Source organism: Hipposideros armiger, unplaced genomic scaffold, assembly GCF_001890085.2.
Source record: "Hipposideros armiger isolate ML-2016 unplaced genomic scaffold, ASM189008v1 scaffold_2, whole genome shotgun sequence".
In the NCBI taxonomy this organism is placed as follows: Eukaryota; Metazoa; Chordata; class Mammalia; order Chiroptera; family Hipposideridae; genus Hipposideros; species Hipposideros armiger.
The window spans coordinates 6435979-6459480 of record NW_017731352.1 but is presented as its reverse complement, the minus strand read 5'-3'; the positions used below and the strand labels follow the sequence as shown (position 1 = coordinate 6459480).

The 23502-nt window shown below is 35.1% G+C and overlaps 1 protein-coding gene across 2 annotated transcripts in view; it reads right to left on the bottom strand.

Annotated features, from left to right (window-relative positions):
• ACTR2 (actin related protein 2) overlaps positions 1–23502 on the bottom strand; it is a 32798-nt gene that overhangs the window by 3138 nt on the left and 6158 nt on the right. Inside the window, exons 2-9 of one of the 2 annotated variants that reach the window (XM_019635525.1) lie at positions 21752–21862; positions 19626–19640; positions 16285–16500; positions 12669–12741; positions 9567–9703; positions 7667–7816; positions 4918–5063; positions 1333–1465 (exon numbers count right to left, since the gene is read on the bottom strand). In XM_019635525.1, coding sequence (XP_019491070.1) covers positions 1333–1465; positions 4918–5063; positions 7667–7816; positions 9567–9703; positions 12669–12741; positions 16285–16500; positions 19626–19640; positions 21752–21862 — 981 coding nt within the window. The remainder of the gene's footprint in view (positions 1–1332; positions 1466–4917; positions 5064–7666; positions 7817–9566; positions 9704–12668; positions 12742–16284; positions 16501–19625; positions 19641–21751; positions 21863–23502) is intronic. The other variant, XM_019635535.1, reaches the window with a different exon arrangement.

Below are 23502 nucleotides of genomic sequence, written 5' to 3'. Positions count from 1 at the left end.
GTGATTAGCTCTCTCCTTACACCTGCCCTCAAGCACCTGAACACTACAGGAGACTCAGTATCTTACTTTAAGTGTATCACTTACCTCATTGCGCCCTTTAGTGCTACTCGGCAATCACGTTATATTTCCTATCTTCCACTCTCCAAGACAATCGTTTCACTCCTCCTCCATTTTATAGACCTCTACCACCTGCACCCTCCTCAGCCTCTGGAGCCATCTTTCTACACCCACCTTTCTTCTCCCGCCCCCCTCCAACAGTCTATTTACCACACCAGACTTAATGATCTTTTAAAAACAAGTCAGATCCTATCATTTCTCTGCTTAAAATCCTCCCAAGACTTTCTGTTTAACTAGGAGAAAAGCAAAATGCTGAGTAAATAAATGATCACCTGAAACTGATTTTAAATATTATGTATAACTCAAAAAAAAGCAGATGAGTGAAGTACTTAGACAACACGGCTCCTTTTTAGTCTGTTAATCTGTTTTATGTATGTGTGTCCAGACAAATACATTTTATTTTATTTTCAACAATTTGAGTCACGAGATGATAACATTAGTGCCTCCAGTACGCACAGTCCTCTGCAATATGTAAGCTTATCTAAAATAGTTGATCAAAGTCAGTGAGACAAAGCTCGCAGACTGACAGAATTAAATGACTCCTAGTTGAATGCACAGTATATAGTGTGCTTCACACAGTCCAATTTGTAGGGAAAAAAAAAATCAATGTCAAACCACCATCAACTATTAGATACAAGCTTAAAATTTTCTTTCTACTCTACACATCAACAATTACCGATTAAAATCTTTTAAAGCTATGATAGTTGAAGGGGACGCAAAAGAATTGGAGACATGATGTTTTACAATCTGACTGGGTAGATGAGACATGCATGAAATAGCCAGAAACTAGAATCAGGAATATGAGACAGTCCAAGGGTAGCATTGAAGGCTGATCACATATCCAAAATGAAGATTAAAAAAACAACCCCAAGTGGTGCATGTCTCTCATAGTAGAGCGGGTTCTTCCAGTGCACTTCGCGGCACCTCGATTCTAGGCTGTTCGTTACAGATGAACCAGAACGCTTGGCCCTGGACCTAGTCGTCTCCATCCACTGAATATAAAGGTGACCACACAGTATGACCATTCTGGGACAAACTGTGTATTACCTTGAGCCATTTACTTCTTCCTATCTCTTCAAGGCTGTACTTGGCTGCGCTAGGAATTTGTTTAGGAAGACTTCTTGCGCCCTCTGGTGGTTGTCAAGATTCACAAGCTAAGCTACTTCACAGAGTTTTAAAAGTATGTTAACAATTGGATTATTAATTGATACTTACAGAAAGTTTTTCCACATCTCCCTTTAAAACTCGTTCTAAGTAGAGCTGTTTAAGTTCTCTTTCCAACCGTGAAGGCAGCCCAGGGTACATGGTAGATCCTCCAGAAAGCACAATGTGCTTATAGAATTCAGATCTAGAAAGACACAACAGGTATTCATTTGGGGTGTCAGAGTTCCTGTTATTTATGTCAGCCTCAGGGGGTTGCTGGATGAATTAAGTAAAATTCAACATGTAAATCACTGGGCTGAATGTTTGCTATTACTATTGTCATTGATAACAAACTTTCTTTACATATAAAATGATATAATTTTGATGAAAATACTTCTCAAGCACATGAAACACTTTCTTGAAAATGTAAGAGACTTTTAATCATGACCACAGTTAACATTACAAACTCCTAGTATTTGGACTGTGTTCTCACAGTGCTTCCCTGCAACCTCTGAGATGTGGCTGCTTACTCTAATTAACCATATTCTACAAAGACTCCAGCTCTTTTGAATTTTTCCATTTGCCTTTTGTAGTTTTTCCCTTTGTTCCTTTGCCTTGCGGCTTTCGCTGTTATTCCTGCTTAGATTGATGTGTTTGTTTCTTACAGCAGTTCTCTCCTCCTTCCTAAATATGCTGTTGGTTATGATAGCAGATAAAGCTAAAATAATTGCATATGTAGTAAAAGCAATATAATCTGAGTGAGGGTCTGAGGAACTCACCTACGAAAGTTCAGGAGCTAAGTCACATCTATTTTGGCCTTATTCAAATTGGCTTCCAGGTTCTCAATGGCTCAGGCCATTGTAATTCTAGCTTCTAAAAGAACAGTGTTTTTGGTTTTAGCTGCAGAAGTATGCCCGTGACTGCAGCATAAACCAAGCAGTTAACTATGGCTACATGTGACATGTACCCATGAGCATTTACATTTGTGCTTTCAATATGGAGCACACACACAAACAAAATTTGAGCTGTGCTGTTTTGCAATGCCAGGTCTGCGGAGAGGGTACTGAACTTGACTCAAGTGCTTTAGGAATACCAAAATTTCAATCACCACCAACAGGAATGTGCTTTTAAATACAATTTTGCTATTAATGCTCATTAAATCAAAGGAAAAAAGCATCATCTACCTAATTTCTATTATGAGACTTTATAATTACAAAATCTAGATGAGATTTTATCATCTTCCATTAGATTTACAGCTTGTTATGAACCAACTGCTATTTTTATTAATTTCCATTATCATTCTGCTCCCCAGCCACTCAAAAAAATTAGGTGGGTATTTAATTCAGGGTTACGAAAACAAGTAAGCAAACATTTGCTTTACAAAATGCTTCTGAGTGAATTCCTCAATAACCTAGGTGTAGAGGATGGCTTTCTAACTATGACTCAAACTCTAGAGGCAATAAAAAATTATAAATCTTTTTAAACAACTAAATAAAACCAAAGTTTTGTATGGCTAAAAACACCATAAGCAAGAGACAAACAGTGAACCGGGAGAAAATATCTGCAACAGATAACACACAGCTAATAGAAAAAGAACTTTTAAAAATTGAGGGGAAAAAATTACAAAAGTTCTACAGAACAGGCAAAAGCCATAAACAGATAATTCACCAGAAAAAGATATAAAAATGGCCCTAAACATAGAAAAGTATGTTCAACTTCACTCTTAAGAGAGATGTAAATTAAAACTACACTGAGATATCATTTCTCATTCATCAAACTGGCATAAAAGTAAAGAAGCTGACAAACTGTGAACAAGCTTTGGGGACACAGGTGCCCTCATATATTATTGGTGGGAATGAGAAATGGTACAACCTCATTAGAGGGGAACTGAGCAATAACAAAACTACATCCATTTACCCTTCAACCCCAAAATTTCCCCTCTAGAAATATTTTCAGAATATAGGCCCAGTAACAAAAAAAATACAGTGTGCACAAGGTTATCAACTGCAGCATTAACTGTCAACACAAATATTGGAATCTACCTAAATAATGAGATTCACTGAATAAACCACGATGTGTATACACTGGAAAAAAGAATGAGGGCAATTCCTAAGAGATGGTATAGGATTGTTTAGGATATATTAAATAAAACAAAACAAAAAGCAAAGGGCAGAAGAGTACTTATGGTATACTACTTATACTACTTTTTGTGTAAGAGGAAATAAAAACCACAGAAAGGATAAACCGGAAACTAATGAGACGCTTTACTTATAAGAGAAAGGAGAGCTAGGGTGGAAGACAAGGGGTGGGGAGGGTAATACTTCTAAGTATACTCTTTAATGTAGTTTTGGCTATATTGTTAATGTTCTAGCTATTCAAAAAGCAAAATTAAAAATGAGCCAGGGATATCCTGTGCCACAAAATACAATGGGCTCAAAAAAATATGGGGGCGGGCACATCAAAAGACACAGGAGCCTGCCTGAAGGGGCTCTCATTAGCCAAAATGGGAACAAGTTGAGCATCAAAATAAAGACTAATAAATTGTAATCCATTGGAAAAAAAATCATGAATCCATACTGAAATTAAACAAAACAAGGCAAAATGAAAGCACTTCCTTTTGCTAGAATGCTGGCTAGTAAGTAAGGAGGAATGATGGATTTAGAAAATCACCTTTTAATAGCCATCACAATAAAAAGTGGATTTAGACAAGACTCATCAGTACCTCTAAAGGGGCGGGGGGCAGAGTTTGATGAGGAACAGAAGATTGACAGACTCTCAAAGTATTTTCCCACAGATTGCTTACAGAACAACTACACAGTGGAGCAAACAGGAAACTGCATTAAGAGCTTCACACTAACATCACCAATAAGGAGCAAACACACATCACATCTGGATGTGATCCCTGAGAAGGACATTTCACATATGTGGTATTTTAGCCAAAAATGCGTAACCTGAATCTAATCATGAGAAACAATCAAACCCATATTGAAAAAAATTCTCTAAAATAATTGGCCTGTACTCTGCAAAGATGTCGACATCACAAAAAGTTGAGAAATGGTAACAGATACAAGGTGACTAAGAGATATGCCAACTAAATACAATGTCTAATCCTAGACTTGATCCTTTACTGGAGAAAAGAAAAACTGTATGAAGGACATTATTAAGACAGTGGATGAAAATGAAATATGGGTGGTAGATAAAAGTATTTATCCATGACCAATCTCCTAAACTTGATAACTGTGTTGCAGCGATACAAGAGAATTATCTTTGATTTTAGGAAATACAAAGTGAATATTAAGGAGTAAAGAGGAGATATGCATTCAGCCTACTCTCAAATAGCTCAAGAAAAAAAGAGACATGTAGACATGAAGAACATTAGAACTAGTAAAATGGGAAACTGGATTAAAGGTATACAGGAGTTCTCTTTATTATTCTGGCAACTTTTCTTTAAGTTTTAACTTATTTCAAAATAAAAAGTTTAGTGGCTGAAACACAATAATATAATGCTGTTGAACATCCAGTGTCACTCTATCAAAAAATTATTTTGCCTTATCTATTCAAAAACATGAGTGAGATAACAGACAACTTGGTCGTTCTAACTATTTATATTTTATCTATTTCTGATAAATAACTTTGAAGCCCCCATTTCTAACTTACCTGGTATCGATGTCAGCAGCCTGGATTGTGTTAAAAAGCAATTCAGCAACACCCACTCCCTCCACATTGATCAAGTGAGGCTGAAATAAAGCTTCTGGTGCTTCAAATCTCTCTCCCCCGACTTTGATAATGCGGCCATCTGGGAGCTAGAAACCAAGAATAACAAGGGATTAGTCAGCAAAAGATTTAAAATTTTTCCAGTGTTCTCTACAACACTAGCACTTTTAAACACATCTATGCTGTAACCAAAATCATTATCAGCAACGTATTTCTCCCAAAACACATTCTTGAAGAAAAAAAAAAAGATACATTTAGATAATTGTTTTTTATTATCATACTCTGCTCTGCTTTTAAGAACGGTATGCCATGACCCCAAATATCAGGAATTTCTTAGAGAAATCGCCAGTGCCTGAGTGCATGATGTCCCACAGGTGTGTGCAGCTAAGTATAAACACGCAGCATTAATCAACCACTGCATTTGGGTTATCGCTGCTATCAATGCTGCTTCTCTTATCACTTTAACACATTTGTGATTTGATGGACATTTTTACCATGTAGCATAAACACATTCCATTAAAATTTTTAAATAATTTCTTTCACCAAATAATTACTCTGTGAAACTTTATTATTTTGCCATCAAAACACTTTATATCATATAAAGAAACTTCTGTAAAATCATTTAATCTGCAAAATGTTTATGATCAAAAAAGTTTAAGGAACATTGATCTAGACTATTTTTTGTTCTGTTGTATCCTACTTACTAGATCCTATTAAATTTTAAATGGTAACGGATAAATATAATTTTAATTTAAGCAAATAAGATTTAAACAACAGGTCAGATATTGTTACAACATGACCTTGTGCAGAAAACTCTTAAGTCACTTCATCTTTATATTTAATTAAATGAGAAAGGCTAAAAACGTCCTCTCTTAAACCACCTCATAATGCATTGTACTAAACTAAGTAACAAGCATTCTTATATATATGCTGGTATATGACACATTTCTATAGGAGATACCAGAATTAGTTTTACATTAATATTTCTAACAGTGTATTTATTTATAATATAATTACAATAATTATATTAGATTCCAAAATCAGCTTTCCAATACAACCAAGTCCCACAAAGCAAGTTCTTTAAAACATTTACTTTGTTTACTGTAACTGTTTACAGATATGTGCAAAGCAACCATATTTTTCAAAAACTCCAGAATTGTTTTTATAGATTGTATCAAATTTCTAAAACAAAAAAACAAACAAAAAACCCCATAGTGATCCAAACATTTACCCTTAAAAAAATAAAACTATCAGGTGAGTTTAAAAACCACATAAAGTCACCCAAGATATCTAGAAAACCTTCACACGAAGACTGTTTTTAGCAAAATCTCTATACCTCACACTTCAGCCTCTCTGGTGGTGTGACTTCTCTCAACACTCTAGCTGCTGGCCACACTGGGGCCACCTACCTAGGAATTACCCACCCCTAGGAACTGTTCAGACTGCATGGTTTCCATTTCCTGGCATCAGATCTTATCCTATCCTTTATTTGTTCGCCCTTATCCCTTTTCACTTACTCATCAGTTTACTGTTTTTTTCTGTTGTTGTATATATTTTTTGTAATCTACCTCAAATTCTTTAAGAAAGGAGGGCATTAATAAAACATGTCCTACAGTTTTAGTTCCTTTACCCTTTGCCACATGCCACCTTCTTCCAAATAAGTCAGGTCTATGAAAAAATGTAAATCTAGAGGAACTGTCAAGAAGGCGTCAGGAAACAACCCCCAGGGCAAATCTAGAGCTCAGTAAGTTGCAAAGTACTGGATTACTATTGGGATCAGTATCTTTAAAAAATAAAACAATACAACTTATAAAAATGTATAATTATTTTTAAAATGACTATTTCACACATATTTGTGATATGTAGAGCATACATGAATCAAATGGTTTCAGAATACTTGCTTTTATTGCCTATTACTCAATTTCATTTTAGCAATAACTAGATCAAAGATGAGATCTGGACGTACTTGATACCCAGATGAATATGACAGACCTAAGATAGCAATACATTAAAAATTAAGGTAGAATCAACTCCCCTGGCGTAAGCAATAACAAGATTCTAAGTCCCATTAGTTACAATTTCAAGTTAACATTTGTTTTCAACATTAAGTCAGAAAAAGACTGCCACCTACTGAATAATTAAAGCAATACGACTCTAGGATGACCACTTCCCAATGTTTCTTAGAACACTATTAGTTCCATGAAATGCTGAAGAGTCCTGTCATCTAATAAGGCTGAGAAACAGGTATACTATATTCTCATAGTCATGTACATGTTAGCAGATCAAAGGCTCTGAAAAGCCCTTCAGTAAAGCAAAACTGACTCCCAAACTTATTTTACAATGTAACCTCCATTTTAATTTTTGTGGAATACCCATAAACACTTCAGGAAAACAACATTTTGTAAAATACATGTTGAAAATGCAATTCCAGATACTAGAATCCCAAAATTACTCGTAACTAATTATATCCTAAGGTAGAAAAGCAATTTATGATTCTTGCTTTATTTCACATTATATGGTGCCCTAAAATAATTAAATCATAGAATCTTAATAGAGAAAGACGTTAAAGGTCATGCATATTACAACACCCCTAACAAAAATACTGGACTCTAAGAAAACCTCCTTAAGAACATACCAATAATGATGGTTGTCCATTTTAAAACCACATATATTATACACTGGAAATACTTACTGTGTAAGATTCAACTAATACTGTTGTTTCTAAGGCCAGTTTCTGCTCTTGCTCAATATTATATCCCACGTAACACAATTTTTCTTTAATCATGCGAACTGTTTCAAAATCAGCAGAATGGTTGAAGGCATATCCTCGCAACAGAAGCAGCTGATACAAAAAAACAAACAAAAAACCACCCAGTAAATTCACAATTAATCTGAATGAATTCAACTCTGCAAAAGCTATTACTGCTCACTAAATATGTCACATCAATAACAAATGCAACAGACCTTGGCTCTTACTGAATATTTCAGAATCAGGGACATTACTTTGCCATAGAAGGATTTATATTTCAGTTTCACAGAGTTCCAGAATTAACAGTTTATGAATAATAATCAGTAAAATGAGCTAGAAAAAACCTAGTTTTTAAAATGAGTACTGTTTAGGTACTCATGTTCAGATAGTTTTGATAAACAATCAAAAGTCTATTAATAAATATTACAGTATTTTAGTACTAGACTCATATAATCTACAATTTGCTCAATTAATGCTATGTTTATAATATCCCTAGCTTTACCCCTAGTTTGTAGTATAATGTCTGACACGCATTAGATGGGCGATAGAATTTGTTAAACAAATGAATGAAAGAGAATTCAACCTGTTGATAGAAAGAAAAAAAATATCCATCATAAACACAACTGAACTCTTTATATAAAAACTCTAAAAAATAAATCCCCATCCCCTAATCTTAGTGTTTATGTTCATAAGAACACCACTGGAAATTCCTTTGGTGGTGACCCTAGGACAGAATTTTGGCTTAGAATTGAGTGTATTATAACTCTCACTAACTTAATCTCATTATTCCTCTAAATAAGACTAAAGGAACCCAGTGTCAAAGGTGAAGATCTAATGCAACACAATTTGTTACACAGACATCATCCTACAAGTTTCTCAACAGCAGTAGCAATGACATCTTGGACTTCAAATTCTGTTGTTGGGGCTGTTCACTGTAGCATGTTTAGTAGCATTCCTGCAGTTTTAACATCCAAAAAATGTCTCCAGACATTGCAAAATGTCCCTGCAGGGCAGTATCATCCCTGGTTGAGAGCCACTGACTCAGAGAAGATAGACTAACTACAGGATTCTGGTACATAAACTCTATAAACTTTTTTTTTTTTAATTTTTTTTAGCCGAGTCATCCTGCCACCTGTTGGCAGCTCAGCTTGGGCCGTGCATCGAACCGCTGTTGCTCAGAGGTCGCACTTTTGAGCGAGCTCTTAACCAACTGAGCCACTTCGCCAGCCCCCCTCTATAAACTTTTTTAACATTAAAAAATACACATGCCTCCAAATAGTGACCTCATATACTTTCTCCAGCAATGTTTTAAAGAAAATTGCAATTCATTATAGTCAGAAGTACACTTTAAAATAGTAAACACTAAAAATTGGATATATTCCATGAAAACTACTAAATATTAAAGTCAGGTACATCTGGGCACTGTTTTTAAAGAAATATCATTAATTTGCTATCACTGTATTTTTTGGGGAAGGAGAAGAACAGGCAACCTAACCAAGATTATGGCTTTAATGTATATCTGTTCAAAGGAAGGTTTTATAACAGAAAAGGCTGCCTAAGTTGTTCAAGGCAGTTTTTGGGTCTCTTCCATCTTTGAAATACCTCTCTATCCTATCCTCAGGAACAGCAAATATTAATTATGTAATGAAATAATGTATTCTCATCAGGATACCAGAGATCATGTGTGTAAATCTCATATGCATTTTCATATATGACTAATTGGGTCATTTCTCCACTGGTGCAGAAGGTTTGCTAGAATCCTAAGATGATACATTCACTTTTGTGTTAAGTCGGTAAACACAAACTACAAAATCTAATTTCTATGACATTTTCTTTTGTTTACCTTGATTAGGTATCTGGTAATATCCCTCCCGGCAATATCCAGTCTCCTGGTGAGGTGAGGGAGAGAAAAGCCTTCGTACACTGGGCAAATGTGAGTTACGCCATCTCCAGAGTCCACTACTACTCCGGTCAACAAACCTGGGTAAGAATGAGGAGGTTTTCAATAGAGAGCCAAGCAGAAAAATCAAAGCCAGTTAATTTCAAATATTAGTATGGGAACCAAACTAGAAACTTCACCGATCAGAATGGTCTAGAAGCCAGCATGTGTTTATTATTTGATTGTTTTGAAGTGTTTCTCATACACGCACACTAAAGTCAGTGTTCTCTCGCGTCTCTTGTGAGACTTAGTTTAACCATGGGCTATCCCAGAAGATGGGGAGAAAAAGACTTTGAGACCTAGGACTGAAAACCAACATGTTCTTAAAGCTCAGTGTACTTCCTTATTTTTCTTTCCAACTTAATCTTGATCCCTGAATTCCCTTGAAGTGAAATTTTCTCAACTATCACAGATAACTTTTATGAAAACCATTGTGAAAGGTAAATATTACACAATTTGATAGTGAACCTGTTGAAGATAGTCTAATCCTTTCTTATTATTTTTGTAATACAGTATATTTAAAACTGTGTCGTTTTGGAAAAATTCCTGTTGATACTACGTAGCTAGAAATCTGAGAACAATTAATCATGGCTCGCCAAAGGATCACCTCAATTATTCACCCCAAACCAGAAAGACAATGTCAGAACAGCAAAGAAGCTGCCTTATTTCCCCCGTGTGCTATTTAAAAGTATAAATGGCTGCAAAAGTTAGTGTTCTGCCTTTTGCACCAGGGTTAATTTGGGCCCCCCCCCAAAAAAAACCCCAAAAACCATTTTCTAATAGAATGCTTTTAACCAAAAAAATAATAAAATAATTAACCAGAATATGTATAATCTATAACTTGCTTAAGCATCATTTTATCATTTTCCCATCCCTGAACAGGCTCTCCCCCTTTATTAATACAAACTTGCATGCATATAGTATCTAATTGTAATGATTTGTCTTTGAATACACTTATTCAAATCACCTCCTTATGAAGCTGATACAATTTGTCTTTCGTTGACTGATGCTGTAAACTTCATAAAAATCATATACTGCCTTTTAATGTTATATTCTTTTAAACAAGAGATTTTCCATTGCAAAAAAAAAAAGGAATCCACGTCATTAATTAAAAAATAATCTCAGTAATATCAACTAAAGCAGGGATTTACATTTATTTCCAAACAGACTTTCCCATCCAACCTCACCTTATTTCCCACCACTCCCACCAGCTTACACACTGGTCTTCCCCCATATTCATGTGACCCATGTTCGGTGCCACACCCCTTTTGGCCCTGGATTATACATCCAATTCTTAAGGATTCTTTAGGCTCGATTTAGTTCTTACCTTTTCATTGATATTTTCCCTAACCATTCTAATCGCCAGCCCAGATTTCTTAATTCCAGTTAGTCCCCTCAATTTGGCTGTACCATGCAGCCAAACACACCTTCCTAAATGACCATGTCATTTATTTCTCTTATTCAAAAACCTTCCATGGCTCTGAATGTGTCTTCCTAGTTTTTCTGTTTTAACTGGTAGCACTAGCTACCTTGTTTAGACAAATTTTACTATAACTTGAGTTCTTTTGATGAACATTATTGGACTATCATTTCTCAAATTAAGGATTCAATAATTAAATAAAAATATCAGCTAAATATCAGGAATTAAGAGAGGGTATCTTTTCACCAGATGGAAATTTATGAATATTACTAGAAAAATCTGTTAAGGTCAATTTTATTCAAATATAATTCAAACAGAAATTCACATTTCAGCAGAACTGTCCCATCCCCACCTCCTAAATGAAACTATTTTCACCAGTTTCAAAGCTTAGATTTAAAATTTTTTACATGTATTTTTCCTAAAGTATTTTCTAAAATAAATTCTGAAATTTATTTTATTTTAATGAAACAAAACTACCTACATGCAGACCAGCACTCCTTGTAAAGTAACAAGTGATTTTTTTATTCTGTCTTCAAAGGAGAAACTACTCACAGCTGACTTACAATTGTTTTAAGGGCAAGGAGACCACATCTAGCTTACTACTGCCATATCCTCTACACTAAACAGAATGCAAGGCACATGTCATACTTGGTGAATGAATCAAGCTTTAAAAATTTAGTTCCCTTGAGTATATTCTAATTATCTATATAGGTAGTATAGTACTAAAGACAATTTAGAAAGCCAGTATGTATTTTTACAAGATGATTTTTAATAATCCATATATAGAAATCTGATGGATCACCTTAATATTAAGTACTTTGTTTTCTAAGTACTATGTCATACACACTGCTGAAGTACTAAGACTCGAGACTTAGCTCAGGTGTCACCTTCTTCAGGAACCTTCTCTGATGTGCTGAATCAAAATTATGTCTCCATATCTTTTTCCCATTAGATTTGAGATCATCTTTACATCTCAAATGCCTTAAACAGACTCTGTGGAACAGATTTGACAGCCCCACATGTTCTCAATAAGACCATCCAAAAATAAAGAGCTTCTCCCACATGGTCAATATTTTATTCCCAATAGACAGGGAGGCAATTATTAATGGCAGTACCAAGTAAACATAGTAGCCCCCTCCATTAAATCTACACCTCAAAAGTTAGGAAGGTACTCCCAAATGTCTACCGGTACCTTCTTCTTTGTGTTTATTATGTATTTGACAAGCATGATTTTACACTAACCTTTTTGGATATGTTCTGGGTTTTTTTTTTGACTCTGCCAATTCTGAGGATAAATTCCATGTTCATTTTCCACTGCATAAAAATTTTTACTTCAAAATAGCCTAAAAGAGGGAACCTACTACTTTTTTAAAAATTGAGAAATCTCTTCAGTCAGGAAATTAAAATGTATGTATTTTATTTAACAAATTTTAGAAATTGTGAAAATATTTAAATGAATGTTTGAATAAATATATAAATACTATGCTTTTTTGGAATTTACAACTTATTAGAAAATCAAATTTCTTTGACATAAAACATACTTAATAAATATTTGCTGGATTATTTAAAAGTTAAGGTTCACCTACCTTGAGCATACAAAGTCAGAACTGCCTGGATGGCTACATACACACCAGAAAACTGATAAGTTTCAAACATTACCTGAAAATGCAAAAGGAGAAAAAATATACTGGTATTTAGAAGTTAATATTATAAATATTTATACGCTTTTTGCCCAAATAGAATCAAGGGACCCAAGAGAGTCCTCCATTCTCTTTAGCTATCCTTGCCTCTATTAGACTTCTGCTGTCACAGAGTCCTAATTTTGGGGACAAATTTTTGCATACATACTGAATCCCCAAACATTTCATAAGTGCCACAAAAAATTTTTTAGTTAACGGCTAATTAGAAAGCTTTCTGCATTTGAACAAGCCTTTCTTAATTGGTGTCCCTTAAAGGAAATAGCTTTTAATTCAAAGGCAAACTATAGAAACTGCTTAACTGCTGATCCTCCCATCCCTCTTCCCCCAGCCTCTAGGCCAAGACTATAGCTCTACCTCCAGCAGTTAAAAAAAAAAAAAAAAAGTAGTAAAATAGTAGGGTAGGAAGACAAAAATAAACGCAGCAATTCCCGAGTGTTGGCAGATATAGACCTGCGTGGCTGCTGAGCCCGCCCTCCCTACTCGAGCCAGGGCTGCAGCTCCACTCCGCTGGAGGGAGGAGGAGTTTGTTTCCTTGTGCCCTCTCTGCTCCCACCCAGGCTCATTCCCTGTAGTCCAGGTTAACTGGGAACCCCCTGCAGGGTTTCCTCGTCATCTGTAGTGAGCATTCCTTGACTGGCAGAGCTGAGGACCACTCTAAGTATCTAGATATTTAGGAATTTTACAACTGACCACAATGAGAATTGCAGAGAACTTAAATTTTACAACTCTGAAACATATTCATCAATTAATAACTAGATACTCTAATTAGTATTCTATCCCATCATCCATCCTTTATTCCCCTCCACAGGGATGAAAATGGAAGAGGGATGCTATATTTGCATTTATCAACTTGAAAGTTTGTTAGAACTTGTTTTTATTTATAAGACCATTAATAAGGATTTGTAATACTAAAACAACATTCTGGGTGAGATTAAAGTAGGGCATTATTAGTCATAGCCACTGCACTCACATGTAAAAAAGAGTATTAAAATAAGGTGAGATCTCAGATTGCAGTAAGACCAATTCTTGTCATTTTCGTTATGTTAAAAAATGTGTGTCCCAGTCAAATAGTGGAAGAGGCATCCAGGTATAATGTCATCTCCCTAATTTTTTATCTGAAAGAAAAGTTGGTTTTCATTCTCACATCATGTTGCTTTCCTAAGGAGGTTTCTTCATGTAAGAATTTTTCGGGTTAGGGCCAGCCGAGTGGCTCAGTTGGTTGAGAGTTGGGTTAAGAATGTGAGTTCTGAGCAACAGGGCCCCCGGTTCAATTCCTACATGGGCCAGTGATGCTGTGCCCCGAGATGAGCTGTCGCTGAGTTGCCAACATGTGGCAGGATGACTCAGCTGGTGTAACAACAAGATTGCCTGTTCGATGGTGGGCTATGCTCACCGGCAACTAAGACTGAACTCAGCGCCTTGAGCTGAGCTGCTGCTCGGATGGCTCAGTGGATAGAGGTGCGCTCTTAACAACAAGGCTGCCGGGCTGGACTCCGGCGTGGGATGGTGGCTACGCCCACCCGCAACTAAGATTGAACACAGCATCATGAGCTTAGAGGCCACAAGCTGCTGACGGGAAGCCAGATGGCGACTGGCACTCTCCACAACCAAGATTGAAGAACAAGAACTTGGCTGGTCCCCTTCCCCAATTCCCCAATACTGTTCCCCTCCCCTACTTGCCCAATAAATCTTTAAAAAAAAAAGTATCTTTCGGTTTATGTAAAAATATCTCTAAATTGATTTTGTAATGTGTTGCTAAAAAACAAACAGCAATTATAAATGACTACTTATCCATCACAAAGTATTAGTGGTTATAAATAATTTAGAAAGTGTAGAATAAAATTAAAATATGAACTAATACAATAAAGCCCATCTTTCACAGTTTTAGGGTGGTTAGATGGAAAAAGAAAGTAATAAAATATGAACCATAGGAATGATGTGGAATCTGTACCTAAAATCATGATCTTAATTTTTAAAAACACTTAATACAAAAATTGAGTTTTAATCTAGACTTTTAAAATATTGTCTAACACAATCTCTTCTAAACCCCTTCCAAAATTTCCATCAATATCTAAACTTAATCATAGAACAAAATATTTACATTAAGTAGTAACTGGAAAGCTATTAAAGTAGTTATTAAAAGTTTCTACCTCATATATAAAATGAAAGAACCTTGAAAAGTTACTTATCTAAACTATTAATATAAGACTTCTTGCGCTCTGTAACTGCTTACCTCATTAACTTTTTCAATCTTCCTTCCATAGTTCCTCCTACGTCCCAGGTCCTTAGCCTTCTCACCACTATCCACTCTCATGTCTTTGGTGAGCCATATTATCTATATCTATATCCTGATGACTCCCAAGTTTCTATCCCCAGCCTCAGACTTTTCTCCTGAACTTGATCATACATACACACACACACACACACACACACACACACACACACACACACACACACACACACATATATGTATCTATCTATATCTCTACTTGACATTTTTGTTTGGATGTCTAATGAGCACCTAACACGTCCAAAACTGAACTCCTGATTCATGCCCCCATCCTGTTCTACTTACCTCAGTCTTTTCCCACCAATTTATGCTGCAAATCCCATCCTCCAGTTACTCAAGTCAAAATCTTTGGAGTCATCCCTGACTCACCCCTCTATTACCCTTATCTAAATGCATCAGAAAATTCTTCAAAATAGACCCACAATCTGGCCACTTCTCCTTACTTCTACTGTTATTACCCCTAATCCTAACCATAATTTTCTTGCCTAGGCAGTCAAAAAATTCTCCAAACTGGTCTCTTTTCCACCCCTGCTTATGATCTACTCTCAACACAGCAGCCACAGAAGCCTAAATATGAGCACGTTCCTTCTTTGTAATAGCCCTTCATTTTACTCAAAGTAAAAGTTTAATTCCATATAAGAGCCTACAAGGCCCTAGATGATCTGGCCCCATTTACTTCTCCAACCTCATCTCCTGTTGCTCTTCCTCACTGGCTTCCTTGCTGACTCTTTAATTCGCCAGGCTAGTAGACCTTCACACTGCCTCCTCCCTTTGCCTGGAATGCACTTCCCCCATATGTCTGAGCTAACTCCCTTGCTAGGTCTTTGTGGAAGCATCACCTTCTCACAGAGGGCTACTGCCACTCCCCACCCCCTTAACCGGCTCTTTATTTTTTGTCAGCGTATATTATGTTCTAACATAATATAGTAAGTTGAATGGTTATTCAACTCGGAAGTCACTTTTTTGGGGCCTACTTTTCCCTGCTAGAATGTACGCTCCACAGCAGGGTTTTGTTTCACTTACTGATATAGCCTACTTAGAAATAATGATTAGCATGTAGTTAGGTGCTCAGTAAATAGGATCTGGAAGAAAACAACGATTATTTGTATTCCCTTTACCCTTAACAACAATGGTAAGATAAAAGAAAGATCAATTTCGGAAAGAAAAAAAAAAGCAGAAACACATATATGCACATCCCACCTAAAAACTTACCTCTACAATCTTCTCTCTGTTTTTGGTTGGGTTCATAGGAGGCTCTGTGAGTAAGATTTTACAATTTCTGGTATCTATGTTAAGTTTCTCTGGTCCAAAAGTATAGTCCCACAGGTGTTTCATGTCATCCCAATTTCGTACTATGCCATTTTCCATAGGGTAGTTAACTTCTAACATTGAACGTAATTCACTTGCCTCATCACCAACCATAAGATCCTAGAAAATTATAATATCAAAGCTTTAGGCCAGTCAAATTTTTGTATAAAATAACCTTTAGAAAATTATAGTCCCATATTTCAGAAAATTTGGGATTAATTTTAATCTTACTGGCACTTTCAGATAAAGTTCTTCATTCCACAAGTTTTAATAAATCTTTTCTTTTAAGAACACTGCCTCTTACAGAGTTTAATCATGAATAATACATTTTTATGTACAATGTGGTTTAAATCAATAAATTGACCTTACCTTTAATACATATGCTTCCAAAAGAAGAGCATTAGCACAAATAAACCCCACATTTTCATATTTTGGAGGGTTTTGTATGAGGTTTCATCTGTTTCTTTTGCTCAAATGTTCAAAAAATAAGGCCTGTGATATGTGAAATAGCATATCAGGGGAAAAAAAAACTTGTAGAAAAAGGCTCAATGCATGCAGCACATTTCTTTGTAGTAAACATCAAAATGATAATTTAAAGTATTATAAGCATAATGAAAGCAAAAGATAAAATGATTCTTTATGATACTACAATTCATATATGAACCACATACTTGTAAATTTCACAAACTTCTATCTACATATGTCTGAATTAGAATTGAAATTAAGTTTCTATATATGCCTCACCAAGATGAATGAAAATTTGTAGAGGTACATAAAATTAAGACAGAGGGAAAAATTCTTTAAATTATCTCATGAGCAACACTTTTTATCTTAAAGTGTAAGACTAGAAAACTATGCTACTACACACGAAGCAGAATACTCACAAGTCTCGTCTCCAATGAGAGCACACTTAAGATGACCCACATTTGAAAAACCAAATTTTGTCTGTATAAGGCTAATGATGTACTAGAACTTAAACTTATTTTAGAAATCAGCTAGTCAAGATATTAAACAATCCTAATTTCTACATGTACTCATGAATTAAAAAAACTAAACTAGCATCAGAAATAGCTACTATTTGCTACAATATCTTAAGTTTAAAACATGGGGAAATGAAAAGCAGGGAAATTAACACAAAATGTCGTAAAACAGAAGTGTAAATATATGAGTTTAAAACTTTTAAAAGTAACAATTTTTTAAAAAGATCAGATGTAAAACGATGGTGAGGACTCTGTTTAAAAAAAAAAAAGACTTCTACAAAATCCACTGAAGCAACCACAAAAAAAGGAAAACAAAGTTAAAGCAGATGCTCAAAATGTTCTCTAAAACTTGTATTGCCAACTAATTTTTTTATGAAGTTAATTTAGCATAACTTAATACTCAAATTTCTTAAATATTAACTGTTTGGAATCATCTGACAGGAAGATGCAAAACTAACTAACTGTGAACTCCAGTTAATGATATGCATATGTTGAATTATTTAGGGAGAAGTATACTAATACTCTGAAATACATAAAAAAATAAGACAGACTGATGGATAGTTGGATAGGTATGGGATATATCAAATATTATAGCAAATATTAATGTCAGAATCTAAGTGATGGGTTTTACGTTAAAATTCTTTCAACTTTGCTGTGAATACGGGCTTACATATGCCTGACCCAATGTCAACTAAAAATAAAAACCTCATGTATCTACTTCTAGGACATACAAACTATAAAGGACTAACTGAAAGAAATGTCTGGCACTGAGTACCTTACCATCCCTCTGAATGAAGAGGGCATTTACGATGGAAGAAAACAAGTATTAACTTAATTAGGTTAGCGTAAACTTTGAGTAGCTCAAGCTACCTAAATTTATCCATGTCTAAAATTTTAACTAAAAAATCCTAAAACATATCCTCTTCCCTAGAACATTTCAACTTCAAAAAACCCAAAATGCTATGTACTTTATGTGGCTTGCCCTCACACCTCAGAACCAAGTTATAAGCAATCAGATCAGGCCTTAGATTTTTACCACCCACCTCATCACTGGACCTCAAGCCTAAATCATCACCTATTACCTGGAAGAATGAAAAATTACAGTACCTGTTCTGAGATGCTGTTCAAAAGCATTTATATTTTATGAAAAGCAAGCAATATAGATTATATTTGCCAAAAATCATTTTGAACAATGTCACCTCAAATTTGAAAATAGGGCAAACATATTTTAAAACCACAATTAAATTCCCAGAAGAAAATTCCATAAAAAACATTTGTTAAATTAAGCCTACACTGTTCTCTACAAGTACACTCTCTTCTTAAATCCCTAGGATTTTAAGGCAAAGTCATGATTTTTTATTTAGGACAAATATAGGAATTTCCACTTTTAAATGTTTTTGTTTATTCAAAAGAAAACTCCATAGTTACTGTTACTACATATTTATCACTAGAAATGCCTGATATTCATCTTTGTCAAACCTGCTTACAAACAATATTAAAAACAAACTTGAAAATACCTACTATCAGAGCACTTAGATTATCACTGAAAAATAGGATAAAAGAGTCAACTGTCTGGTATGCGCCCTGTAGGTTTCTAGTTAAAAAAAAAGGTGCCACACAATGGCATTTATTTAGGGGGAAAATCTGTTGTTTATGGAAAATAATCTTAAAAGACTTTCACCTTTTTCTTATTTATCCTCAGATAATGTAAAATCTGCTCTTCAATAAGGATGGTATAGCAAATTCTTCTGCCTTTTACTATCTATATTTCATCTGCATACTAAAATTTTATTCAGTTTATTAAAAACACATAATATGGTACTGGATACAAATATATATATACAGGCTATGACAGGAAATGTTCAATTTAACATTTGTCAATAAAGTGAATTGATCCAAATGTAACAACTTCACCTCAATTTTCTGGATCACACATATCCTATATAAAACCACTTGGTTTCTAATATTATGCACACCACATTCCATTTTAACTACAACATTCTTCTATATGAAACACAAGGAAAACAATTCAAAACTATGTTAGTAATCAGTTCTGGTTTGGTCCATTGTATGCAATCAGGAAAGTATAGAACTTATTAGTTGTTACCAAATTGAAGCAATGAAAGAGGTTAAAAATCAAAGTACTTAAAATTAAAATATGGAATTACCCCCCTCCCCAATACTAAAGGGACACAAAACAACAACTACTGTCCCACCAAGCAAAAGTGGAAAACAAACAGAGAGCATGTGTGTAACCTCACTTACCATCTTTTTGTTATTCTACTTCAACAGGTCAAGAAAGGTGAAGAGAGAGAAGGTAGAAGGAAGAGTCAGAAAAGGCCTAAATAAAATCCTCACTGAAATTTTTAAACATACAAGCAATAGAGACAAATTAATAGGTCGAGGTCAGATGCAGTACTACTATATTTTACGGAGTTAATAATTAGGGCCAAATCAACATGGACAGTTATTACTCCTGAATGACAATTAACTCATTAAACAATTTAAATTTCTAGGTTTTTTTTAAGTCTACCACCACATTCTAGCTAACAAGACACAAAAAAAGTATTGTAAGTCAAACTACTAGGCACAGGAATTCCAAAATGTCAAGTTTCTTTAATTCATTACTGAATTTAAGGACCTTAATTAAGGAAAATAAATGATAACAGGAAAGGTCTAGCTGGGTAAACAGGAGGCAAGATTAGGTTGTTTTTCCATGTTCTAGTAGTAAAGTTAAATTTAACACAGATCTCTTACTGGAACACAGGTTTCCTACTGGAAGAACAATTAACTTGAAAGACTTAAAAGGTTGAGCAGACTGAACAAAACTGAGCCAACAGAACAGAATGACAAACCATACAAGCAATGTCACGGAGAATTCCTTAGTAAAAACATCTCATTAATATATTAACTAGTTTTATTTCTATCACTTGGCCTTAAAAAGCAAGAAGGTGGGAGTTAAAAGATATGTAATTATTTGTGCCTATGTTGGAATAAAAATGGCTATATGTGATATATCTTAATACCTCAAAAATGCTAATATCCATAAAGTATATAAAAAAGCCATTCTTTTTAAAAGCCTGATATTGAATAAAAGGTAAGACTTTCAACTCCATTTTAAAAGTTTATCTTTATTAATATTACTAACTAAATTTTAAGTCAAAGTTCATTTAAGATTGAATTTAATCAGAATGAAAGGCGTTCACAAAAAGAGAATAAGGAATCCCGTACATTTCCCCAAAGACCCTAAAATAAAAACACTCATTTATTGTCCCATTTGATTGTTTGTTTGTAACACAACAAAACAGAGACCAGAACAATTCCCTATTTTAAGTGTTTAAAAATTAATACAGAACCCAAGTTTCAATTCGTATTTTTATTCATTGTGTAACTTAACTCTCTAATGCCAAGAGCAGAGAGCTACCAAGTAGCAAATCTCTACCACCTATTACCACTTTCCTAGAGAGCTCAAACAAATGTCCCAAAGAGGTTCACCTTAACTCATATTTCAAATGACTCATAATCTAACAGTTCACTGAAGTCTTGCCAAAGACTGTCCAGATAGGACCAACAATGCTAGCTTGTTCACAAATAAGTCAGTGAAAGAGCCCCTAAATTCTACTGCATTTTGTGTAACATGATCCCTAGGCCACCTGAAGAATTGAAGTCAATTGGTGACCACAGTCCTTTTGATTGTTCTGTTTCTCTTTTCTTCTAAAATATCATAACTCCCACTTGATTTTCAATCCTTTTAATATGGGAGAAAATTCTATCATTCTTAATGTTGAGTTTCTCATGTTAAGTATGGTGAGTAGGCAATGACAACCTTCTCTCCTCACTCTTTATGAGTAGGGTAAATAATTCAAGACCAAATAAAGACTTGTACAGCTTCCTCCTGCACATTATGGAAATCAGTTATTACATCAGTGAAAAGAGGAAACAATAACATTAACATCCTGTGATTTCCTGACTAGCTACATAAAAAAGTAGGGGGATCAGGCCATGAAAACATGGAAAAGGAAAAGTCTGAAGTCCCAAAGGAACACTAACATATATAATGACAAATATATGGAATTGAAAAAACAAAAATGCCAGGCTAATTTCTTTAAAAATTATATTATGTAATAGGACTTGAAGTCACTAACACAGCATTCACATTCATATAAAAATCTGATTAAGTATTTTATTTCACCCAGAGAGTAATGGCATCAAGCCATACTTAAACAAAGTCAGATGAAATTCATTTTTTGTGCCTTTCTTCAGGTGTTGATATGAATTAAAAATATCCGGCCCTCCCCCTTTGCTTTTCATGGTATTATATTTTAAAACTACTTAATTCAAAGAACATCTCATAGATTTTGATCCTCATTTATCAATAAATAAAATATTACCTTGATCTCAATGTTTCCCACTTTGGTGGTTGATCTGATAATAGGTCTTCCAACCAAAGCTGGGAAGATGTGTTCTGGAAAGTTAGAGCCTGCATAGCCACACTTCACAAACTGGAAGAGAACAGTAAAAGTGGGTTAGTGTCAAGGTATTTACTACATCCATTTAAAAGCAGCATCTAAGAAACACCATTTTGCATTTATACACTGTTTTAAACTTTTGGTGCTTTCAAATTACCCACAGAAGTCATCCAATCTATAATAACTCCTTTCATTTCCTTTATGGCATTGACTACTACCAGAGTTCATGTTTATTACCAGTTAACTGCTTATTTAGTGCTAAGTCACCTCCCCCCGGCCCCCCAATACAGGGAAAGCCTCAGGAGAGCAGGTCTCTAAGCTGAGCAGCTTATGCTGGAGCCTGATGCCTCGAAGCGGTCCTGGCACAGTGGTCACACAAGTAGTATTTGGGGGGAATGGGCAAATTCACGCAACAAATGCTACGTATTTAAAAGAGAAATGTTTGGGCCGGCCGACTGGCTCAGTTGGTTAAGAGTTGGCTTAAGTGCGCGAGATCTGAGCAACAGGGCTGCCAGTTCGATTCCCACATGGGCAAGTGACGCTGTGCCTGAGCTGAGATATCATTGAGCTGCCAACAGCTGGTTTAACAACAAGATTGCCTGTTCGATGGTGGGCTACATCCACCTACAACTAGGACTGAACTCAGCACCTTGAGCTGAACTGCTGCCTGGATGGCTCAGTGAATAGAGTGTGCACTCTTTAACAACAAGGCTGCCGGGTTCGACTCCCACATGGGATGGTGGCTACGCCTACTCACAACTAAGACTGAACACAGTATCATGAGCTTAGATGCCACGAGCTGCTGACGGAAAGCCAGATGGTGATTGGCGCCTTCCACAACAAAGACTGAAGAACAACAACTTGTCCAGTCCCCTTCCCCAATTCCCCAGCACTGTTCCCCTCCCCCAATTCCCCAATAAAATATTTTTTAAAAATTAATAAATACAAGAGAAATGTTAGAAAATGAACAGAACTGAAGCTTTAATTCTAAAGCAGGCTTTCATTCATCTCTGACAATTTACTTAAGCAAACTCATTTTCCAAAATGGAAAAAATCAAGTGGCACCTGGACTAAACATTTATCAGGCATTTTTAGCTATTTACATTTATACATTCAGATAAATATATTTAGTGATACCAGGTAACATGATTTCATATTCAGATAGTGTACTTCTCCAATGAGGGCACGTCACTGATTCTGATAATACTTCCATTTTATGCATAAAAAACTGATATACTAGGAAATTTAACAATTACAGTAAAACCAAAAATAGAACCAAGGATTTTTAAATTCTAATAACAATAATATAGTCTCTTTAGACTTATTTTTAAGAGCAGACATTGCAAGAAAAAGGCAATTAAAAACTTCAGGGTGGGAGGAGGAAGCTATAGAAGAAAGGACAGTAATTACAGTAATAATCATAGTCTTTTCCCTTCCCGTATATTCAATGTAAGCCATAATGTGCAAGGATTTTCATGTCTACTGATGAATCCCAAGTGCCTAGAACAGTGTCTGGCATACTGTGCATATTAGTATGTGCATATTAAATAACTGATCTATAAATATTAAGTATTGTTGTTGTTTTCAGAGTATGATATTATTATTATTTTAATATAAAGAATATGTGTTTTTTTTTTTAAAGACTTTATTGGGGAATTGGGGGAGGGGAACAG